The sequence below is a fragment of the Anas acuta genome, chromosome 2 (assembly GCF_963932015.1).
Source record: "Anas acuta chromosome 2, bAnaAcu1.1, whole genome shotgun sequence".
Classification (NCBI taxonomy): Eukaryota; Metazoa; Chordata; class Aves; order Anseriformes; family Anatidae; genus Anas; species Anas acuta.
This window is the reverse complement of record NC_088980.1, coordinates 106145152-106166850: the sequence shown is the minus strand read 5'-3', so window position 1 is coordinate 106166850 and position 21699 is coordinate 106145152. Positions and strand designations below refer to the sequence as shown.

Sequence of the window (21699 nt, the reverse complement as noted above, 5' to 3'; positions counted from 1 at the left end):
CAGCTGTTCTGGTGGAGCTACAGAACTGGTCAGGTCAAAAAGCAAATTCCCTTCCCCCCCCCCCCCAAAAAAAAAAAAAACACTTATTTTTTTATTTATTTCAAATGCCATTGTAAAGAATAATTATCTCTCAGAATGCCCTTTGATGATCTGGTCCCCCATTTTTACCCCTCAGCACACTGGCAACCTGCTTTTGAACAACAACAACAAACAACCCAGAAAGAAGAAAAAAAAAAAAAAAGAACCCACAAGGCAAAAATATTTGCTTGAGGTTGTTTTTTCTTAGCCAGTGCCTGAGGCATGGGCATAGAGTGTTGCAATAAATTCTTCGTTGCATGTGGACAAGAAAACATCTGACAAACCTTTACCAAAGATGATGCTCCATTTTTGGGTGTCTAGCACCCTTTGAGAGCAAACATCTGTACTGCAAAAGGATTGCTTCAACTTCCCCCACTTCTCCCTCAACACTGACCCCATAGTTGCACAAAAGCCTACTCTGATTAATATATATATTAAAAAATGTGCCTAGGTATTCCAAAAAAAGTAGTCTAGAAGCACATTATGTCTAGTCAAAGGGAGGGGACTTGTCTCTTTCTGGATTCACACGCTTCACCTTTAAGACGAAGTATACAGCCATATCTGGCTCTGCTCAGAACTATTTTTTCTAGCTTTATTTCAATAGTGTTTGTTTTTTTTTTAAATTCAGAACCTGATTCTATATTCATAGTTTATGAGGACAACCCTGTGTTGTTACTAAAGCTGGTGCAAATGTGAATAAACCAGATTTGTTTTTTGAAAAATAAATAAACTGAAGCTTTAAGGAAGGAATAAATTGAGTAAAACTCCAAACAGTACTCTAGAGAACAAAGTTTTCTGCCATCAAACACAATAAAGGCCACAGCAAAAACAAACAGAAGGCATACATCACAATATACACAAACTGCAGTCTTCTACTCATAAAAATATCCCCACATTTGCCAGCTCTCCTGCTTTACAAAACCCTCCCCCAGTCACCCAGGCAGACAACTGGCTTGTTTTTAAGGATTAGCAGGAACCGATTTTTCTCCCTAGACATCTCACTTCACTGCTGTTAGAAGGATGAGGGTGGGTAACTGCTATTCAGGAAAGCTGAAATGCCAGCTGCAAGCCTTCACATTTTTCAGTAGCTACAGTCCTTTTCTGAAAAGTAACTTGGAATCCATTGGCCAGAATACACCTACATATAGCAGGGGTCCCTTCTAAATCTTTGTCACCTACTTGTTTGGTGTTTTAAGTATCTCAAGGACCTGGCTGGCAGAACACAGATTTCAGCCTAATATTCACCCTTTCCTATTTACTAAAGTCGAAATCTTGCCACTGATAGTCCAAGAAAAGGAAATGTAACACCTCCCCTCTTGCCCCCCTCAAAATTTGTCATCATTGAAGCCTAGAAGCTGTATCGCAAAGACCCCGAGCCTTTTCCTGGCCTCCTTATTTCATCCTCAGGAGTATGTCGCCATGAGCTGTCACATCACCCAGGTATTTCTAGGAGCTAAAAAGCTCAAACTCTTAGAGGAGCCTAAGACATCCCCCTGAAATTTAATGCTAGTTGACTACACAGCTCCCTTTGGCCCCATTAGAAAGGTCAACACAGCAGAACACTGTCAGGTACTTTGAGCCCACTTTTCAACATTCCTTTGAACATCTGGTTAACAGAAACTGCTAGTGTAATTCTCTAAACCAAACAAAGCCAGTATGAGGTCAAAAATATTTCTCACTTCCATTTATTTCAAGAGGAAAGCTGTGTTTTCTACGAAGCTTGTGTTCAACAAAATACTCCGTGTGCATCCGTTTTTAAAGAAAATATTTTATTACATTATGGGAAAAAAAGCATAATCATCCAAAGTTCGTATTGTTAAAAAAAATTGAAAATTTACTTTAGACAGCGTGTCGGTATATTCTGTTCCGCATGGGAATGGTAAGAAGACTCTATATCATTACTAGATATTGCACAGTCTGAAAGAAACAAAAACAAATCACATGATCTTGGGAACCATCTCACATTATGAAAAACCTACAAAGGAAATATTAAAAAAAAACACACACAATCCTTTCTTTCTACAGTAGCTTTAAGTTTGTAATTCTTGGAATGACCATATTCCACTGAAGACGATCTCAGTGACAGGAAGCTTCATTTCAGCAATCCCTTGTGCAAATAAGATTAATAAAAAAAATAATAATAATGCAGTTATGTCTCTTGATATTGTGTGGATGGCAATAACCACACAGCTGTTAGATCCCTGCCTGGAAAAAAAAAAAAAAAAAAAAGATGGGGAAAGAGAAGGAAGGGGATTTAGGCCATAAGTTTTGCCTGCAACTCCATCTCTGCCGCCCTTTTGAGTGCAACATCCACCAGTAGCTGGAATCCACTGAAATCCTGGTTAAGGTCTGGTGGGGTTGGAGGAGGAGTGTTAAAGAGCCCACTTTGCGCGTTCGCACCAGGTCCCAGTTTAGAGGCATCCTCATGGTAGGAGAGGGAGCTGTCTGTGAAGGCGTTGGCTGGGGGTTGCTGCAGGTCCGTGGTCTGGCCTACGTCAGCTGGCTGGCAGAAATGGAAAGGGGCATCTTTCAACGCAGTCACAGTGGTGTGGCAAATCACCGAGGGCCGAGCCAGGACCGAACCCGGGGACGCAGGCTTGGAGGAGGACACAGTCTTGCTGAGCGCGGCGGCGGCAGGGAGGAAGGCGCTCTCCTCCAGCAGGGGAATGAAGGTCTTTGTGCTCATGGAGGACTCCACCAGGCCGCCCTCAGGAAGCTTGGTCCCTCGCCGCGAGATGGTGAACTGGTTTGGGTCTTTGCCATCCTTCCTCAGCATGTCAGGTAGGAGCCTGCGGCGTGCATTGATAAACCAGTTGCAGACCTGGGAATACAAGGACATCTTAATTTCTACCTTCATTCACTTCCAACTATGTGCCACTACAGTCGTTGGGTTAGATTAATGACTCCCTCCCAGCAGTTTGAGCAGTTTCCTCAACCGCAGAACAAAGGAGGCCATGGGACAAGCTCTGACACGCCTGGCTAAGGCCTTTCCCTTGTCCCCGCTCTACCCCCAGCTCCCCAGCTCCTTCTGCGGAAAGCCCCAGGACATCTGAAGACGGCCAGCCTCAGCCCAGAGGTTTACCTTTTAACTCTGTGCACACACATTAATCTATTAGCCATTGTTCCCTGTGCTTAGGTTAATTAACAACAGGAAAACCTTTTCTCTCTGAAGAGGGCCACTCCTCCCACAAATAGTTACTGATTTTCCTTGTTCAACTGACTGTGTCGACAGACATAACATGAATTACCTCATTTAAGTTTGTCCTTGTTTAAATATCAAACCAGTTTCCTGGGCGATACAGGATAGTTTATAGTTTAACGTCTTTTTTGTGTTTACTACATGAAGGTTTTCTTTATGATGTTACACAAAGGAAATTTAACTTCACAGCCAATTACGGAATTTGTACTAACGAACTAATCTGGAAAAAATAAAGCCCAGAAGCCAACACAAGCACTCTATATTTAGCGTCACGCCAAACCAGGGCTTGCAGAAGTCTTCCTACAACTACCTTCTCACGAGGTGGAAAGTGGCAATTGCTCACAGCACTTCTACTAAAGGGGATCATGAAAGACAAGTATGTTGCATCCAGGGGACCTCACAGTTGCCAGCGGTATAGCCTCAAGGTGAGAATCCAAAACCAACCACATAAAAGCCTGATCGCACCCATGCTAATGCACTTGAGTAGCTCTATCCATACAGGTTGTTCCACTGATCTTACTGGAAGTCGTCATGCACATAATTATAAATATTCTTGTTCTACAGGAATGAGCCTCAAGTTGCAGTTTTAGAAGCAAGGAGTTATATACTCAGCTGTGCATCGATCACCATAAAACCTCTGTTGACAAACTAATCCCTTCTTCTCACAATAAATTACCTTATACAGACACTTTATGTCTTTTTGGCCCCAATTTTGCGAAAATTAGCATTCATGTTTGAATTCATGACTGTCTGTTCTCCCAAAGAACTAATTTTATTCCCAGTAAACAAAGATCACCGTAACACACAATTCATCTGGATTTCTCCTTACAACTGTCAGGAAAAGAGCGAGTACTTATTAAAAAAAAAAAAAAAAGGAAACATCACAGAGTATAAATACTTACATCACTGACTAGACAACAGGTAAATTAAGAAGAAAACAGTTCCTTTAAACAAAGCAAAAAGGACTGCTTTATTTGAATACCTGTAGTGTGGAAAGGTGTGTTTGCCGGGATAACAGCACTTTTTCTTGCTCTGAAGGATAAGCATTGTATCGGTGCTCATATAGCCAGTCCCGAAGAATCTGGACAGACTCCTTGGGCAGGTTGCCACGTCTCCTACGTTTGCCTGAGCCAGCAGATGAGGAAAGATCCAGTGGGACATCCATAGTGTCATCGTCCTCTGTTTCGCTGCCTGATATTGCAACTACACCTGCAATTACAAAAAGGAAAGCACCATCAGCCTCCTACCCCAGTCAAGTATTTAGTTCCAGCGTTTGATGTTTCAGACACTTCTTATTACGTTAACTAACCACCTTTACCATCAATCACGGCACAGCCTTTATAGGGGATTTATCCTGTAGCGTTAACTTGTCAAGCTGTAGCTTTTCTGTCAGTTGAACAAAAAGTAGTACCAATGCGACATTCCTAAGGGAATTCTCTGTAAACCCTCATTTTCTTGTTCCCTTAGCAACCTTTTATCTGCTGCATGTTATCAGATGGCTTCTATCTAACGCCAATATTGTCCAAATTTGCTTGCTATGGTATGCATCCAACACTCTTCTCTTGAAGGATAGCCAGTGGCTGGGCAAAGGGCCAACAGACAAAAACTGAAAAACCATACACCCAATTCAAGCGATGGGTTATTTAATTACTCCTTAAAATGCTGATGCTTCCCTCATGGGAGAGAGGGCTTGTAGATTTTTATAAATTAATAGCTCATTCCAGAACTATTAATAACAACTAATGGAGCAAGAAAAGAAAAAAAAGGAGAATTGTGTCTGCCTCCATCCTCATGTAACTTTCATTTAGTTTAAAAAAAATAAAAAATAAAAAATCATGTACCACTTTGGTTGCATCCTCTTTATTTTTCCCCCAACTTCAGGGTTTTAATCTCATATTTCACCCTGTGGAAGTGCATGTTCTGTGTGCTACGCTTATTACAGTCTCCGGGTTTACAAGTTAACTGCATGCCTTTTTCTTTCACAACACAAAGAAAGAATTTCAGAAATTGATCATCACTTTCTATATATGCACCACTCTTTACTGCTTCACTACTTGAAGATACGTTAAGAAAATAAAGTAAATACAAGTACTTAACAGCCAGTAGCTAAGAAGACTACAATTCTACTCCTTTGGTATAGGATACACAAGCCACTGATGAAGCAAGTTGTACCTTAAAATACACAGAAAACTTTAAACACTCACCAGGTAAAGCTCACCAGTAATTTTGAAATCTTACAAAACTACATATAAATCTATGTAAGATATCACACATTTCAATTAGTGCAATCCAATACTAATTTCAAGTGAAAATAGACTGGTTTTCAGAAGCCTTCTACAAAAAAAAAAATGTACTAGGAGCCCATAATAAGCTTTGTTTCAAACTTGCATTTCATGTTGAGAAGGGAGGGAGGGAGGGAGAGGAAGAAGGAACTTGCTCATTCATAACAGCAAAACTGAAAACACTAATAGTAAAACCGAGTTAAATGTCAGAAGTCAAAATTTTATGTGGGCAACTACCCATAATTCAAAGGTTCTGTTTAAGGAAAGAAAGTCAGTCCTGAAATATAAACCATGTGCCTGTGAAAGTGTAAAACTACATGAAGCTATTAAAAAAGAAAAAAAAAAGGAAAGGAAAAGAAAAGGAGAGGGCTGTATGTGAAAGTTTTGCTCCACACTTCCCGATGTGTGCGGAGGAAGGACCTCACCCCCCCTTTCAAACTGTAGCCAATGCTGACATGGTGAATTATTCTTTCTTCCTCCTATTTATGAGTAGCTTCAGTATCATTACATTTAGTTTAAGTTGTCCAGATTTCAATGCATGTTTTTGACATGCAAGGGTTCCCAGTAGGATGATCAATCTGCGAAGTGTCTGGCATGGTTACTTCAGTAACTCAGTATTGTTTTTGTTCTCTCAATTGCTGATTTACGCCCACTGACAAACACCAAACTGACAAAACGTATTTTTCCTGGGATGATTTGCCACAAATTATCCAGTCGTGGGGCAGGAACAATAGGGAAATATTTAAATGCCCAACACAAGATAAACCCCCTAAATTAGGTAAACAGGTTCTTAATTCACATAGAAAGTATGTCAAGTTTGCTTTAAAGGATTATGAGCAAACTCTTTTCTGTTTGTAATAGCTTCATGCAAAGTGCTGTCATGCTTGCAATCTAACCTGAGAACACGCCTTGCACAACGGGGTCCTGGAGCACTTCTTGGAACAAAGATCACTCGCAGACAACGTGATGGCTCTGCAAAGCAGCTTCTAAATCGAGTGCCAGAACTAGCTAAAACTAGCCCAGATTATTCAGTGTTTTCAAATGCGCCGTTCTTGTTTGTCAGAAACGAGAAGCGTTGCAGCACTCCAGTGGGTTGGGTTTTTTGTTTGTGTTTGAATTTAACAGGCAGCGAGACAGGACTTTGGAAGACAGGGACATGCAAACAGTGAAGACTGGAAGTAAGAAGGGAGAGGAGCCAAAGAAACTACTCCTACGAGAAAATAAGGTGTCTCACAGCTTGTGAGCCATATTTACGTAGCGTAACGAGAAGTCCTCCAGACATGCATCACCACCCCACTTGGCATGACCTCTCTGGGACCTAACGCACAGCTGAAGCACTCCACTGGAGCTTCGCTGAATTAGAGAAAACCGCCTCGGCAGCGAAACTCAGTACAAAACTGTTGCTCTCTTCCACCTGAAAAAGTGGCGAAGTAACTGCCCTCGAAGCCAGCAGCATGAAAAGCTCTCTGTGTTTTGCAAACACCATCTCCTGCCTCGGCACTTCTGAAGTAAAAGTTGCCGTCTGACTAACCGTAGCTTACCTAGCAAGGAATGAGTCAACGGCGGAGCTGCCCTTTGACCGGCTTGCTCGGTGTGTCAGGTTAATTGACAGGGTGAGCTGGTGACACAGAGCAGGTTCGGGTTCAGCAGGAAACCCAGCGTTACAACTTCTCCTCATTTAAATAGAGCAGCAGCAGCCCTGTGAGCTGCTCGCAGATACTCCCGCGGCGCAGCGACAGGAAGTCCTGGCTACAAACCTCGCACGGCCCCAGCTGATATTTTTTTTTACTAGAGCAGGAGCCACGTTGCTGCTGTCAAGGCTCTGTTTTCATTAAAGCATTCCTGCTGATTACAACCCAGCTTTGTTTTGCCTCCGTGTTAGTAATCAGGCTATTCGTTGCTGGTTTCCTGTTTTAACAGGGCCCAACTGAAAAGGTTTCTGGCCGGGCTCCACCACTGGACCATTGGCTTACTGTTATTTACACCCAGAATAAAGGCCCGCGGACATGCCGAGTAGCCCCAGCTGACCTACTAATTTATGTCATCTTCAAAGCAGGCTAGCGTCAGGTTACGCTCCGTCCTCTCCTAAACATGTTTAATCTAAACAGAAGAGCTGCTTTTATATGACTAAACCAAAGCAGCACGAGTTTGCTCGCAGAGGTCCCAGCCCGAGGTCTCTGCTGCCACAGACAAGCGGCCCGTGCCACTAATGACCTGAGGACTGCACGATCAGCAGCCCTCCTTAATAAATTGCTTTATCCTCCTGGCTTCCCAGCTGCAGCCATGTACATGACTGAACACCCCGTTGCCCGGTATCACAGCCCAGAGACTTTACAGGTCCTCCTGTAACCAGCTCAGGGCAGACTGCACCCAGGGTCCTGCACACAACCCCGAGCCCCACACCCAGCCGTGAACAGTTTTGGAAAAAAGTACGGCAATGACTGAAGTTGGTTTCAAAATAAACTACTGCTCCTTCAGAAGGCACACTGAAATACTAAAGGGGGAGGGCAAAGCATTTGGAGAGGCTGAGGCAGATGAAACAGGAGTTAGCAAACTCAAAATCCAGGCTACCAGGAAGAAACCCACCACCATCCCATTGTGTCGAGGAAGAGGCTCACTGAGGAAGTGGCACAGGCCAACTGCTATTCAAAACAGGACAAAGTATACCACAAGAAGCAATCTCTGCCCTCCAGAGAGGGAACCGACAAAGATCACCTTCGGGAAAAGCTCCCACCCCTCCCCGTCGGTGCTTTGTGAACTTAAGCTGGATTTTTATGAGCACGGATAAGCAGAACTAGCTCCCATCTAAGGCCCCGATCCTGTCGCAACCGAGTTCAGTAGGATTCCTCACATGTATAAACTTGAACGTACGCCTGTGCCTTCGCAAGACTGTATTCCAAATCAGCTAATTAACAAGCTGAGTGTGTTCCGTGTGATCGCTATCGGGTTATTATTTGTAAATGAAACCATCCACAGAACAGTCCTCGGGGTTTTAACCCACAGGCTGATAAAGGAAAAAAAAAAAAAAAAAATAAAAACAAAAAAACACGAACTAAAGTTTAACGTGAAGTTAAAACCCAACAAAAGTAAATTAGTTTAGAATTATTCATAAGCAACCAAGAATTACAGAATGCATAAGGGAATTTCCACGGAGGGGAAAAAAAAACAAAAAACAAAAAAAAACTTTGAGCATGTTTCAGAAGTGAGGAATCAGCTTATTTGTTTTCCTCTGCATTTCACAGCTTGAGCTCTGTTGCTTCTAAAGCAGCTAGACTTGGCTACGCCATACGTTTTTTTCCCCTTTAAAACAGGATTTTTCTAGGACTGCGAGCAAGGAATCTGAAACAAAGTCATTCTTTGAAACTTCTTGAGCCAGCCCTGAATGCCAGGAGGTGCCAAACAACTACAAGCCTAACCTTGAACAAAACAAAGGCACCCGAGCCCCAACGCCTGGCTGAAAGTTTCCATCCCCGTCCCCTCGCCTTCTCCTTTCTGCCAGGCAAGCCCCTGGCCCCCTGCCCCGCTCGGGAGCCCCCCAGGCCCGTCACCTTGCGTGGTTTCCATTGTTCCAGCCCCAAGCCTGCAGCCCTGGGAGCGGAGCTCTGCCTCCCTCTCTCTCGCACACAAAGCCCTACACACACACACACACACACACACACGCATACCTAGAAACGACGTCAGCACTTTTCACACACATTTATTTCGGGGGTGGCAAGAACAACAGCCGAAAGTGCAGGGAGTTTTGGTATTTCAGCAACCAGCAGCTGCCCTCGGGGAGAGAAGTCTGAACAATGGAAGCAACAGCAGACAGGAAACCAGCTCACCACTGCTGTGCAAATAGGGAGCATAGGAATGTCCTAAAAATAACCGGGCTGAATTAATTCAGTGAAACCATGCAAGAAAAAAAAAAAAAAAGAAGTATAAATTAAAAATCGCTGCTTGCAGCAAGGTTAAGGGTCCCGGGAGGAGACCCCCGAAGGCGGAGGTGCCTCCAGGTGCAGACAGCGGAGCTGGGCACCCCAAGGGAGTGGGGGCGCTTTTGTGGCCCCATTCCCTTTGTGTGCAAGCCCCAACCCGCTCACCGAGGCTGGAAACCCTCTGGGGGGGGACACCTCGTTTCCAGCACCCCTCAGGGCTCGCCCTGCACGTACAAGCTGCCCGCTCCGGGGGCATCAACAAGGAGGTGCGGGGGAAAAGAGCCTGAGCGTGGGGCAGCGAGCTGCTCCCCTCTCCGCCACGGGGCACTGGGTGTCCTGGGAGCGCTTTGGGAGCACACCACAAGCTGGTGAATCACGGCCGCGGGGCAGCCGCTCGCTGCCAGCCTCGCCCCGGCCCCAAAACGCGGGGCACACGCGGCCGGCCCCAAAAAAAAGCGCGGTCCGAGGGGGAAGGGGCAGCACGCTGCAAAGTTTTCGTAAACAGCACAAAGAAAACCCAGAGAGCCTCGTTTTTTACAAAGGGAAGGGGGGGGGGGTATGTGCGTCTTCCTCCTCCTTTTAACCCTAACCGCGTGCAAACTTTTGCACTTCTTCCCTCTCTGTTACGGGATGCAAGGGGAGAGCAAGGCAGGCAGCTCCCGCAGCCCCTCGTCCCGTGGCGGCAGACAAAGAGCGGCGGAGGCTGCCCCGCTCCCAGCCGAGCCCCCGGGGCTCAGCCCTGCCCGCCGGGAAGCGGCTGGGGACGGGGAACCAAAACTTGGCCGCGGCACCCAGCGGGGCAGGCTTGTGACAGCCGCCGGCAGCACCCGCCTGGGGCTGCGAGCCCGGCACCGAGCCCAGCGGGGTGAGGGCAGCCCCCGGGGGCTGAGGGGGTCCGGGGGGGGCTGAGGGGCTCCGTCCCGCTCGGCTGCCCCCCGAGCACGGCCAGGGGAAGGGGCGCGGGTCCCCCCCCTCTCTCTCTCCTCTCTCTCTCTCCCCGCAGGCAGGTACCTTTTTTACTTTTCATCTTGACGGCGAGGACCGAGCCGCCGCTGCCGCCCGCTGAGCCAAGTTTCTGCCGGCCGGCCGCTTGCTCCCTTTTTAAACTCGGCGAGGAGGAGGAGGAAGAGGAGGAAGGACGAAGCAGCAGCAGCAGCAGCAGGCGAGGAGCGCGGTGGGTGCCAGGCGCCCGGGCCGGGTCCTTGGTGCTGTCAGCGGGAGCCGCGGGGCTCTGCCTCCCCCCTGGGGCTCGCTGGAGGCGGCTGTGGCCGGGGTGGGCTTCCCTCCCCCCCGTCCCTTTGTTCCTTTCTGGCGGGGATTGGCCCCGGCTCGGTAAAGTGAGAAAAGGCACGGGAGGAAAAGGTACACGCCAGTGCACCCTCCCCCACCTTCCAGCAGTGAGTAAGAGTAACCCGGAGCTACGCGAGCACTCGCGGCGCTGCCTCCTCCTCCTCCTCCTCCTCCTCCCGGCCGCCTCTCTCCTCCCCTGCCGGCTGCTGCGGCTCCGCCAGGCGGGAGGGGAGGGCCGAGGGGGGGTCCTGCGAGCCTCCCTTTCTTCCAGGCAGCCGTTTGATCATTAAACTGGAAGGAGAAAAGAGGAGGGGGGAGCGAGGAGGAGAGGGAGGAGGGGGGGGAGATTTTGACAGCTGCCCTTGACTAGCCTCCTCCTGTTGCTGCCGGATGAACCACCCACTCCTGCGTGTGAATAGCGAGGAGAAGAAAGGAGAGTGTGTACGGCAGGAGCCCCCCCCCCCCCTCCCTGCCAAGGCGCGTCCCCTTTCTGGGGTTATTTTTACAAAAGGTTATGTGTTTTTTTTTATTATTTTTTTTTATTCTCCCTCCCGTCCCGCTGGATCTCGCCGTGCCACACGCTTTGAAAGAAAAGTCTCCCAGCTTGACTCATCCCCGCCAGCACGTGGTGCAGCAACAGTTTATTTTCCTCACACACCAGAGCGATGCGGGAGCCCTCGGCCCCGCAGCACCGGCCCCGCTCCCGCTGCTTCGCCCGCACCCCCGAAGGCGAAACTCCGGGTGGGGGGGGGCCGCATACAGCGGGCGGGGGTTTAGCGTGGAAAGTAAGACGAGCCGCCTTACCTTTAAAAAAAAAATAAAAATAAAAAATGAAAAGGAAAAGGCGTGCGGATGTGGTGTGTTTTTGTGCGTGTGTTTGTTTTAGTGCCGCGCGGCCACGTGCTCGCTTGTTTGTGAACGAGGCGGCGCCGGGGCAGGCATGTCGGGCTGCGAGCGAGCGCTTTAAGCGGCTGATGAAATAATAAATTCCTACGGCGAAAACAGGGCTCGCTTCTCCCCCCCCCTCTTTTCCCTCCCTCCCTCTCTCTTTTTTTTCGGGCTCAGCCGATCCGCACAAACGCGCATTCACGGCAGAAGAGGAAGCGACGGCGCTTTTTCGACAGCCAGCCCTTCCCCGGCACCTCGTAACTATTTTTATGTAGCGTAATTACGGCGACCTAGCCGGAGATAAAACAGCTGGTACAGCCCGAGCCGCGGACACGTGCGGCTCTTGAGCAATGGCAGGCACCGGGGGGGCTGCGGTACCTCAGGGCAGCGCCCGGCCGTTACCGGCCGTTAGCCGCCGTTACCCGCCCGCCAACCGCCCTGTGTGTGTGCATGGGGGGGGTGCGCGCCCTGCCAGCCCCGTTCCCGCCGCCTCCATTTTGTGCCCCCTCAGTGCTGTGGGGCTGGGAAGGGGTCGGGGACCCGTGAGGGCAGCCCCCCGCCGGCCCTCCCCTCCCTCAGGGGGCAGCCGGAGCGCGGAAGGAAAAGGCTGGGGTATTTTTAACGCGCCCAGAGCCGAGTTGTGTCTCTGGAGGGAGCGGTGACTCATAGGTGGCGTGTGAGAGCGATTTAAAAAAAAAAAAAAATACTTTTTTTTTTTTTTTTTTTTCTGTGATGGTTGTTTTTTAAAGCCCTGCTTCCCAGCTGTGAGAGCTGACTCTTCGGGCTGCTGCTTTGAGCGCCCAAAGCGTGGTCGTGCCGAACAAAAAAAAAAAAAAAGTAATGACGGGAAGTTAACAAAAGGCACGTCAGGGAGCTGAGGAGATTTCCCCCTCCACGTACGAGCCGCCTCACGCTTGTTTATTGTCCTTGGGACTGCTGGCAAGTTGGTCAACCAAACTCATGCACCATCACCCCCCCCCTTTTTTTTTTCCTTCGGTGAGGTCATTTTTACGAGGGGAAAAAATAAAGCTTTTCGCTCACACCGAGCTTAAGCTCACTTTTAAGCGTGTGAGTAACAGGCTTCCTAGCGCCGCTGGAATGCCGGTCCCGAGGAATTCACTCAAAGGGGAAAATTGATTTTGACTTAGCACATGGCTGTTTTCAAAGCTGTAAAAAGCAAGGGGGTAGGACCGGGGACCCCAGATGAGCGAGTGTTTGTGCCTAGTTCCCTGGGTACAACATGAGTAGAAAAGTTGTTTGTTTTTTTTTTTTCTTTTCTTTTTGGCAAGTTATTCTGTGGGTGCAAGTATTGCAGAGAGAAAGACAAAGTGGATTTGTGCAGTTTTCATTTGTTGTCGGGTTGGGGCAGTGCTTGGGGTTTCTCGACAAATTCTGACTTCTTTTAGCACTTGAAGATACGTATTGGAGGTTCTAGTGTGGACAAAACTTGCTATGAAGTAGAGCAGTTGGAAGAAAACTGCTGTAGCTTTCTGGAACAGTAAAGCTTTAACACGCTTGAAAGAAAATGGTATCTAAAAAGATAACAGGTGATTTCATTGCTGCTTCTGAGCTGGAATTTAAGGGTAGAGAATGGCTTGATTTTTGAGTGAGTTCAGTAAACTGGAGGCTCGTAAGTTGATGGTGAGTGTTGGTGTTGGCTGCTGCTTGTGGGCAGAAGCAGTTGGTATGTAAGAAAATACATCACTTTCCACAGTTCTCTGTTTCTCTTCACAGGTTGGCAAGGCTGTGGATTTAGTATTACTTAATCTGCTGGAGCTGTATCAGCACTAATCATATCTCACGTGCAGTTCATGCTGCTCACGGAGCAACTTTGGCTTCTATGCAGCTCCTCGGGTAAGTGCGTGCTCTACACATACATCAAGATACGTCTGTACCAACAGGTTTGAACAACCTGGCTTAGCCACAGCAAGTTCAACTCTGTCTGGATTTGTCTGTATTGACATGCTGTAAGTATGTGCAGAACTGGATTCAAAGAGGGAGAAAAAAACTGGAGGGTCTAGATTTTGAGTTGTTCAATGGTTGTCTGTACCACAGGTTTGTGAGTGTTCTGTGGTCCTGCGTGTTTGTTTTTGTCCCGTTGCACTGCCACATGTGATACCTTGTGTGACTAAGCGTATGTGTCTTATTTACAAGTGCTTTGCTTTGTGATGCTGGGACTGCGTGTGCCTAACAACCACTGAAGTCTCCAAGACTATGCTTTGGACATAGAAACTCCTACAGGGAGTGCTCTGGAAAATCAATGCTTAGGTGTCACAGGCTTGTGGATATGTTATCTTTGTTTGTTCCAGTTTCCCATTCATTAACTTGAGAGTATTTTATCTTCTCTCTTTATAGGACATGGTGACAATAAACATGACGCTGATCTCTGTGGAACACCGAGATACCACTGAAGTGTTTGTGAGGAAACATACTACTTACAGTTTGTGCAGAATTAAGTAGTGCACAGTAAGTTAAGCAAGTTACACCTTTCACAACAAGAATAAAGTGATGCAACAAATAACTGTTCTTTCAGGGGATAAATCTGTCCTATGCATGGAAAAAGAGGGATTCTTGTGGGTCACACCCATTCTTCACCTTTACTTACCCATGACATTGACTAGTCTCAGATGGTCTAGAGGAAAAGGAGAGGCCACAGAAGGCAGACAGACATGAGGTAATATTTTCCCACAAATGTCCCATCCTATTCTTTAATGGTTACAAGCCCTGAAGCAATAGCTTAATAAAACTTACTTTGTTAATGAGATAGGTTTCTATACTGGTATAAATGTTTGATATCTGTATGGTATTTAAACACTGTAACAGCAGGCAATGGCAGAGTACCATGTTGAATTGTGAACTACATAAAGCATTTCTTTTTTTTTTTTGATTCTTGTCTATTTATTTCATTGAATATCCTCTTGTGCTTTGAGACAAGGAAAACAAAGTTCCTGTTTTTTACCTGCTCTTTACCATGTTATTCTATGTGAAAAGCATCACGTCTGCTTTCGAAGATAAATAAATCAGTTTTTACAATCTCTTTTCCTATGAGAATTGCTCCCAGCTTTTGATTGTTGTCTTGGTTCTTTCCCAAGTCTATTTGGTCCTGCAGTATTCCATTTTTCAGTAGAGGTGACTTAGGCTGCACGCAGTATTCTAAGCGAGGTTATGCTTCTGATTACAATATATATGTGTATTTGATATTACTCCCTGACCTATTTCTTCTGGAATCCAGCATGTTAGGCGTTATTTTTGGCTGCTGCTACATACTGAGCAGAGGGCTCTAACAATTTCGGAGAGCATATAGCTTGTTTGAAGTTACTCTTATCTGCGGTTTTATATTCATCTTGGTGTTGAGCTTCTGTTATTGCATTTTTCATTCATGCAACAGGAGTGGCACTGTAGTTGTGACAAGTTTCCCTCTTCCCAAATACATTTTTGATAGCTGCAGACTTCAGTACCTCACTCTTCTTTACCTGTCCTGTTTTTTTTGTCTCTCACTGGGCTGAGTTAATATATTAAAACAGAGTACAGGACCTGGACGCACCCTACTGTTAACCTTTTGTCATAATAAAAATTAGCCTTGCACTGTGTTTCTCTTTCTCTAACCAGATTTTCATTTGTGACAATTGTTTGCCTTTTCCCCTAGCTTGTTCTTTGTCTGGTAGCTCCTTGCATGGAACCTTTTCAAAAACTTTGGAAATCTAAATTATGCCAGCCAGCTGTGCTCCCATAACTAGAGCTCACTTTTTGCCATTCTGAAAGGGGGGAAAAAGGGTAAATCAAAGTTGTGAAGACAATCCTAACATTTCAGAACTTCTCTGTAATAGACTCTGCAACTTGGATGTGCTTTACACTCTTTTATGTGTGCGCTTTTGTGCTTGTCAAAGATCAAACAGGAGGCAAAGCTCAGGAATCCCACATGTGGAATCACACTGATTCCTGTCTGGTATGGCGTCAGGTCTCCAACCTTTGGGTTCTCTGCATGGATTTTAGTACAGACTTGAGGTAACACGCAGTAGTTACCATTCTTGATGAAGATCAGCTGCTCCAGTGATGCCTGCTTGCCACTGAGATTTTCAGACACCAGTGAAGAGGAATGCTGCTCCTGTTGGAGGTTTTAGTGCTGTCTTTCTCTGGGGCCTCCTACAACTCCTCATGTGCCAGCCCTTGCTCCCTTATTTCCACGTAGGCCTCCCCCACATCTGTGCCTCAGTATGTAAGCATATGGAAGTAGAGTATTATCATGATTACTACAGAGGCAACTTAAGTACATGCAGTAATGTTATAAGACAATGCAGAAACTTCATAAATGGCATAATCACTTCTGCTTTGAGACTGAAAGCTGCACAGATACTCGGGGGAGTGGTTTACGAAGCTTGCTTTAACATGAAAGCGTACAATTTGAAGTCAGGCCACTGTGTAAAATTAAAATTAAAAGTGAATTATAGATTTAATCTTGCTTGGAGTAACAGTGTTCACTTTCAGGTTTTAACTTAAAATGAAAGTGTGACTAGGAACAGACCGCAGGCATGTAATTCCACAGTTTATGTAGAAATTAGCATTTTTGTCCACCACAGATGCATCTTGTGCCTGCTTTACCTTCTTGTCTATGGTGGGGGGTAGGAGGCAGGGCTCTGGCTCTTATCTTTAGTATGACACAAGTGAGCATATCATAATCAGCGTGACAAATGACATGGTTGTTAACAGTCTCAGTCTAGTTCAAGAACTTGGGGCATGGGAGAAAACAGATCCTTCTTTCCTGAAATTTGAAACTGGGTGCAATTTTGCAATTTATGTAATCAGTTTTTGCTTATCTGGAAGAAGTATAGCAAGTAACGTGGGTATGGCTGACCAAAAAAATGTGGTTTGGGGATTTTTTTTTTTCTGCGTGTGGGATAACAAACCTGCTTTTACCACAAACTGTTGCATATCAAGAACAAAGCAGTAGGCTTACTGCGATGCACCCCAAGCAAGGGTGACATCTCCTAGCTGAACTTGTCTATCTAAATACTAGAATGACTATCTCCTCTTAAGCTTTTTTGTCTACAGTGTTACTGTTTGTATGAAAATCATCTAATAAAGCAATGAAAACAAAGCCGAAAACAGACCTGCACTTGATACCTGATATTTCTCATGGGCAAAATGTTAATTTAAAATGAAAAAAATTCCAAGTACTTCTCTCTGCACACTTTCTGTTTAGTGTAGTCTAGTCTAAACAAAACAATTTAATGGGTCAGCCAGGTATTTGGTTAGTATCTACAGTTGTTTGTTTGTTTGTTTGTTTAAAAAAAAAAAAGTTTTTAAAAGAATTACTATATTTCAGGAACATTATTTTAAAAGTTATCTCTGTCCTTATCAGACAAGGTTAAATGGTGCTTGCAGAAGCACAAAAAAATGTGATCATAATGAAGGCATTATTACAGTAAATATTACTTGGTATAACAGATTACATGATTCGTTTTCTTCTTAATAAGTATCTAACTTGGAGTACTTGTTGTGGTCTGGGAACTAACAAAGTGACGCCAATAGAAGGTGAAGGTGAGTGTTGGGGAAAAAAAGGCTCAGAAGACAGACCTCTTGAAAGCTTAATACTTGGAAAAAAATAAGTTCTTGCTGAAGATGCAGAGTTGCCATTCTTATGTAGAAAATAAATACCGTCTGAGATCTCAGATTTTCCATGTCTTTTTACCAGAATATAAATGTGGATATTATTTGTTGGATATAATAGTATAGAAAAACCTATTCATATGTTACCTTGTGCTGCACAAAGACTGAAGGGATGCAGACTAATTTTAAAATAGTAAGATTTTATGACAGGCCACAATTAAACACTGTATATTGAATTTGGAAAAGCTTTCACTGCTGTTTGTGCTGTACCTGCTCTGAATATGTGCTGGAGGCCCTGGGAAATTCCAAGTTACTAGCTGTGTACCTCAGTTGGTATTGTATTCTCTTTTTTTTTTTTCTGCTGTGATTATTTTATTAATCTTAACTGCTGTACCATTTAATGGTCATATTATTGTTACCCATAATTTTCACATGTTGAAAGAATATTCTGCTTCTGGTTAAATATTATAGACGTTAGGAAAAATTCTGAGTGTGACCAGTCAAATTTGCAGCACGATGGCACAACTTCATCAGTTGAGAATCTAAACAAGCTATTAATATGATTTTATTTTCTGAGCATTTATGTACAAAGGACTCAACTGAGAAAATTCAGTGCCTGCTTGAGAGGCCCAGCCTTAAAGAACAAATTTGTACTAATAGGGGCTGGTGCTTCTATCTTGCAGGTGATATTAGTGAGCTGCTATTTTCACCTGGGTGGAGCCCTGCAAAGGAGGCTTAATGACTCAAGAAAGGGGTTACATGTTCACTGCTGAAAAAGGCGTGTGAGGTTTTTAAAGTGATAGGTAATGGGTGTTGGCTACCTTTCTGTAAAATCCTAGACATAGCCTGAGGCCCTAGACTTCTGAAGGCAACTGCTCGTTGTGATGACTTGGGACTGTGCCTGTCTGCAGTTACAATCTAGTGCGCCAAGAAGGATCCCTAAACCTGCATGTGGCCCTTTGGAGGAAAGAAGGGAAGAGCTGCAGGAAATAAGGAAATTAATTTGACCAAGACTTTGTTGCTCGCTTTTTTTTTTTTTTTCTCCTTTGAGAGGATCACAACACTTGGGTGGAGGAGGCTCTTAGTTGCTCAGACTCAGTACTTTAGTACTGGGGAAAATAAGCCTGGTGTATGTACTTGATTTTAAAATGCAAATCCTGAAGGGTTGCAGATAAAGGAGGAATGAACAGGACAGAAAAATACGTATATATGTTGTCTACACTCAGTAAGGATGATGTTCCTGAGTCTGAATGGGGCTTTCAGGGTCTCTGTGTAGCGTGCTCTTTCTACAAATGTTTGCAGTGCAGCACTTCTTAGGACAGGCTTTGGATGTGTGAGGTCCCGGGCAACCTGTCAGCAAGTAATCTTTCACAGTGTCAGAAACGCAGCTGAGGTCATATGGATCTCAAAACACAATGACCCCATGAACATCTCTTTGGGGACAGTATAGGACCTGTGGCAACACTTTCAATAGTGTGAGAAACCTTAAGTGAGTAGCTCTTAAGAGTAACTGCTCAAGCCACGTAAATATTTTTGTGATGGTCTTCATGATTTGGATCTTCTTTGGGGACATGGTGATCTCAAACACAAGAAATCACGCTGGGGTACATTTTCAGTACTTCATGGGTGCTCTGTGGCCTGTATAATTAACGATGGTGCTTTGCACCTAGCTAATTGTTCTTTGTCATGCAGCTGGCAGAACCATGCTGGTTTTCCAGAGTGTCCTGGGAACTCGGGGAAGTTGTGGCGATGGGTTAGGAGACAATGAACATAGTAATAGCTGCACATCCCCATAGCAGGAAATACTGAGGTGCTCATAACTACCCCACCTCTCCACCCGTTACGAGGTCAGACAGAACCTCACAAGTCTAGGTAAGGTCATTAGTCTCCTGAGGAGCTGGACTCGAATCACCTGGATGCTAATGGTCTTGTGTGGGATGCTCAAATGGCTGAGAATCTGACTTTAGCTGTTCAGAGATAAACAAGCCTCAGGTGTGGAGCTGTTTTGATTAACTGGCTCATCCTGAAAAGTGCAGCAGAAGGCTACAGCTCATTTGAGTGACTTTTTATGCTGTTTACATCTTTTCTGGGTGCTAATTGACTGTCTTATCTGTGTGCAGTTAAGGCAGGTAATTGACATCTAGCTGTTTCAATCAACTGTGCCTGAACACACTAAATCTAAGCAAGCTGCATGTCTGGCTAGTGTTTCTGTTTAAAAATCATGTTGGCTGAAATATTTTAATTGGCCAAGTAAGTTCTCCTTTGAAGACAGAGCCTTTTAGCCTTAAAAGTTAAATCAAAACTTTGAAAGATACAAAAATCCCACATTTATTTTTGACTTGTTAGCTGGAAGCTAATTAGTATTGAACAAATGCTCGTTAGTGGTGTGTTCCTGTTCATTTCTGTGGGAAGAGATGGTTGGAGATTTCACTGCTAGATCGTGTACACCTGCAGTTAATTCTGGTGAGCACAAAGCACCAGAGTCTGGGAAATGGTTAACCTGACTCTACCAATTCACCGTTAACATGCCTGCCTCATGCTGCAATGCTCATGCCATGCATGATTAGGTTGTGTGGTTTTAGCAGGAGTGCTCTGGAGCTAGGGCTGCTTCTGTTGAGTCATATTTCTTATTCTAGAATAACGAGCCTCCTAGTTACCACTGGTAACTGAGTAGACACTACAACATAGGTGATGTACAACACTGGCACGGGCTTGAAACCTAAGGCCTAAGTGGCTGTAAGTACTTGCCCTCACTGAGAGTTTGGCAAATCTGGAGAGGAGGAGTGGGGAATTTACGCAAGGTGTAGGTTTTTAGTCTGTGTTTGAGTTAACAGAGGTCTGAAAACGCTGAAATAAACATAACCCTCTTTTTTCTTCCTTTGGCATCCTCTTTAAACTGAGCTTTTGTCTGGTTCTTTAACCCATACATTGAATCACATATTTGAGAGAGGTGGAGATAAGGATTGCATAAAAGACATCACTCATTGCTTATTAATGAATCTGGCATTATTAACTGTCATCCTTCAAAACATTTGTCAAAATACTTAGAATAGCTTTACATTGTATGATGGTGTTAAAAATCTGACAATTATTATTCATTCTGAATAAGGGGGTTAAATGGTGTTGCATTACACAGTATTTTATTGAATGTAGAAGTTTAAAGATTGTTAGATGATTGTTACAGATTGTTCAATGCTATAGAGATAAAATACTGAGAGAAAACTGCTGGTTTCTTACAGTTCTGTGTTGTTTCTTGCCTTATTTCCTAACAGTACAGTAAATGTACCTATAGTCTCAGTACAAAAACATGCAACGTTGCTCATAAAACAAAATTTGATTTCTTGGATAGATCCTACCAATCTAAAAGGAAAAAGAGTAATTACACAAAATGTATTTATCTAATCTATCTTGTGGCCTCATGTTAGTACACAGAGTGCTTTAAACTGCTGTTCTGTTTTACATGTCTGGATATGACCTGTATGTATGTATTCTCCATGCAGAATATTTTAAGAGCTCAGCATGTCATCAGGTAAAATGTGAATTTGAAATAGTTTTTGACTTGTCTTAGTCTGTAATCTACGTATTAATCAGCGTGTCCCAGTGATGCTAGGGAATTAGATCGTGATTTAGGGTTATTGTTTATATGAATTATTTGATTACATTGGTTATATAGGATTACATGAAAGCAAATTGTAAGAGGTAGGCAGAAAGAAAAAGCTTCATTTGTGTTGCAAATACTGCAGTTAGCTGTATTGTAAATACATGCTCATGTGTGTGCTTAAGAACACGCATGCAAACCTAGTAACCTGTCCTGACCTTCGCTGTTGGTTTAAGTCTCAGAAGAAAGCACAAAGCAGTGAACTTCTAGCACTGCTTGCATACGTTGGTATATCTCTGTGCGTGTAAATACGCACATGGTGCTATTAGTTCTATCTCTGATTCTCAACAATGACATTTTGTCATTGTTCCTTGTTGTCTTACTACCACAGGAATAATCATACACGTGCAGATGGAAGGTGCTGCTTTGCACATTTGGTAACGATGCTGGTTTTTTGAATACTTAGTGAATGAAATGAGACTCCTCAGTAGAAGTTCTTTGTAGCTTGTCCAGAACTTGTCCTGTACAAATGGCACGTCTTGTTAAATTAACTGTGAGCACCAGCACCAATATGCTCTCATCATTGGGGCATTCCTGCTTCATTAATTAACCGAGGTGCAAAGTGCTTAGTTTTGATGAAACACCACCCTAATATAGCCATGCAACTTTTCACTCTCAAAGCTGACTTCAGACCTCTATATCCACGTAAATGTTATGAGCCACAACTGCTAAGACAGAATCACGCTGATCATTGTTTTCAGCAATGCCCTGAAATGACAAAATAGTTCAAGTGCTGTTTCAGAAATGCAGTGTCCCTGGCAGAAATGTTGGTGGCCTGGT

At 44.6% G+C, this 21699-nt stretch overlaps 1 protein-coding gene and 1 long non-coding RNA gene across 7 annotated transcripts; one reads left to right on the top strand and one right to left on the bottom strand.

The window, feature by feature from the left end:
* Window positions 1–1830: 1830 nt before the first annotated feature.
* Window positions 1831–10933, bottom strand: TGIF1 (TGFB induced factor homeobox 1). 4 transcript variants are annotated; one of them, XM_068671526.1, is made up of 3 exons: window positions 10488–10933; window positions 4260–4486; window positions 1831–2899 (listed from the first exon to the last, which is right to left on the bottom strand). In XM_068671526.1, exons 1-3 carry the CDS (start codon window positions 10501–10503, stop codon window positions 2333–2335), a joined length of 810 nt encoding a protein of 269 aa, XP_068527627.1. In that variant the 5' UTR covers window positions 10504–10933; the 3' UTR covers window positions 1831–2332. The 4 variants fall into 4 exon arrangements, with proteins under 4 accessions (XP_068527627.1, XP_068527629.1, XP_068527628.1 ...); XM_068671528.1 differs by lacking the exon at window positions 10488–10933 and adding an exon at window positions 9225–10106; XM_068671527.1 differs by lacking the exon at window positions 10488–10933 and adding an exon at window positions 9108–9210.
* A 134-nt stretch (window positions 10934–11067) lies between these two features.
* LOC137850953 (uncharacterized) lies at window positions 11068–14699 on the top strand. Of its 3 annotated transcripts, none has more exons than XR_011092918.1 (4): window positions 11068–11207; window positions 11362–11911; window positions 13389–13508; window positions 14010–14699. It is a non-coding gene; the product is annotated as an uncharacterized lncRNA (long non-coding RNA). The 3 variants fall into 3 exon arrangements; XR_011092920.1 differs by having other exon boundaries at window positions 11072–11203; window positions 11357–11911; XR_011092917.1 differs by having other exon boundaries at window positions 11150–11911.
* The last annotated feature ends 7000 nt before the right edge of the window (window positions 14700–21699 follow it).

Coding starts and splice junctions, on each gene's coding strand:
- TGIF1 (XM_068671526.1), bottom strand. Junction 2,900..4,259: donor CACACCTTTCCACACTACAG/GTATTCAAATAA, acceptor TTGTATTCCCAG/GTCTGCAACTGGTTTATCAA.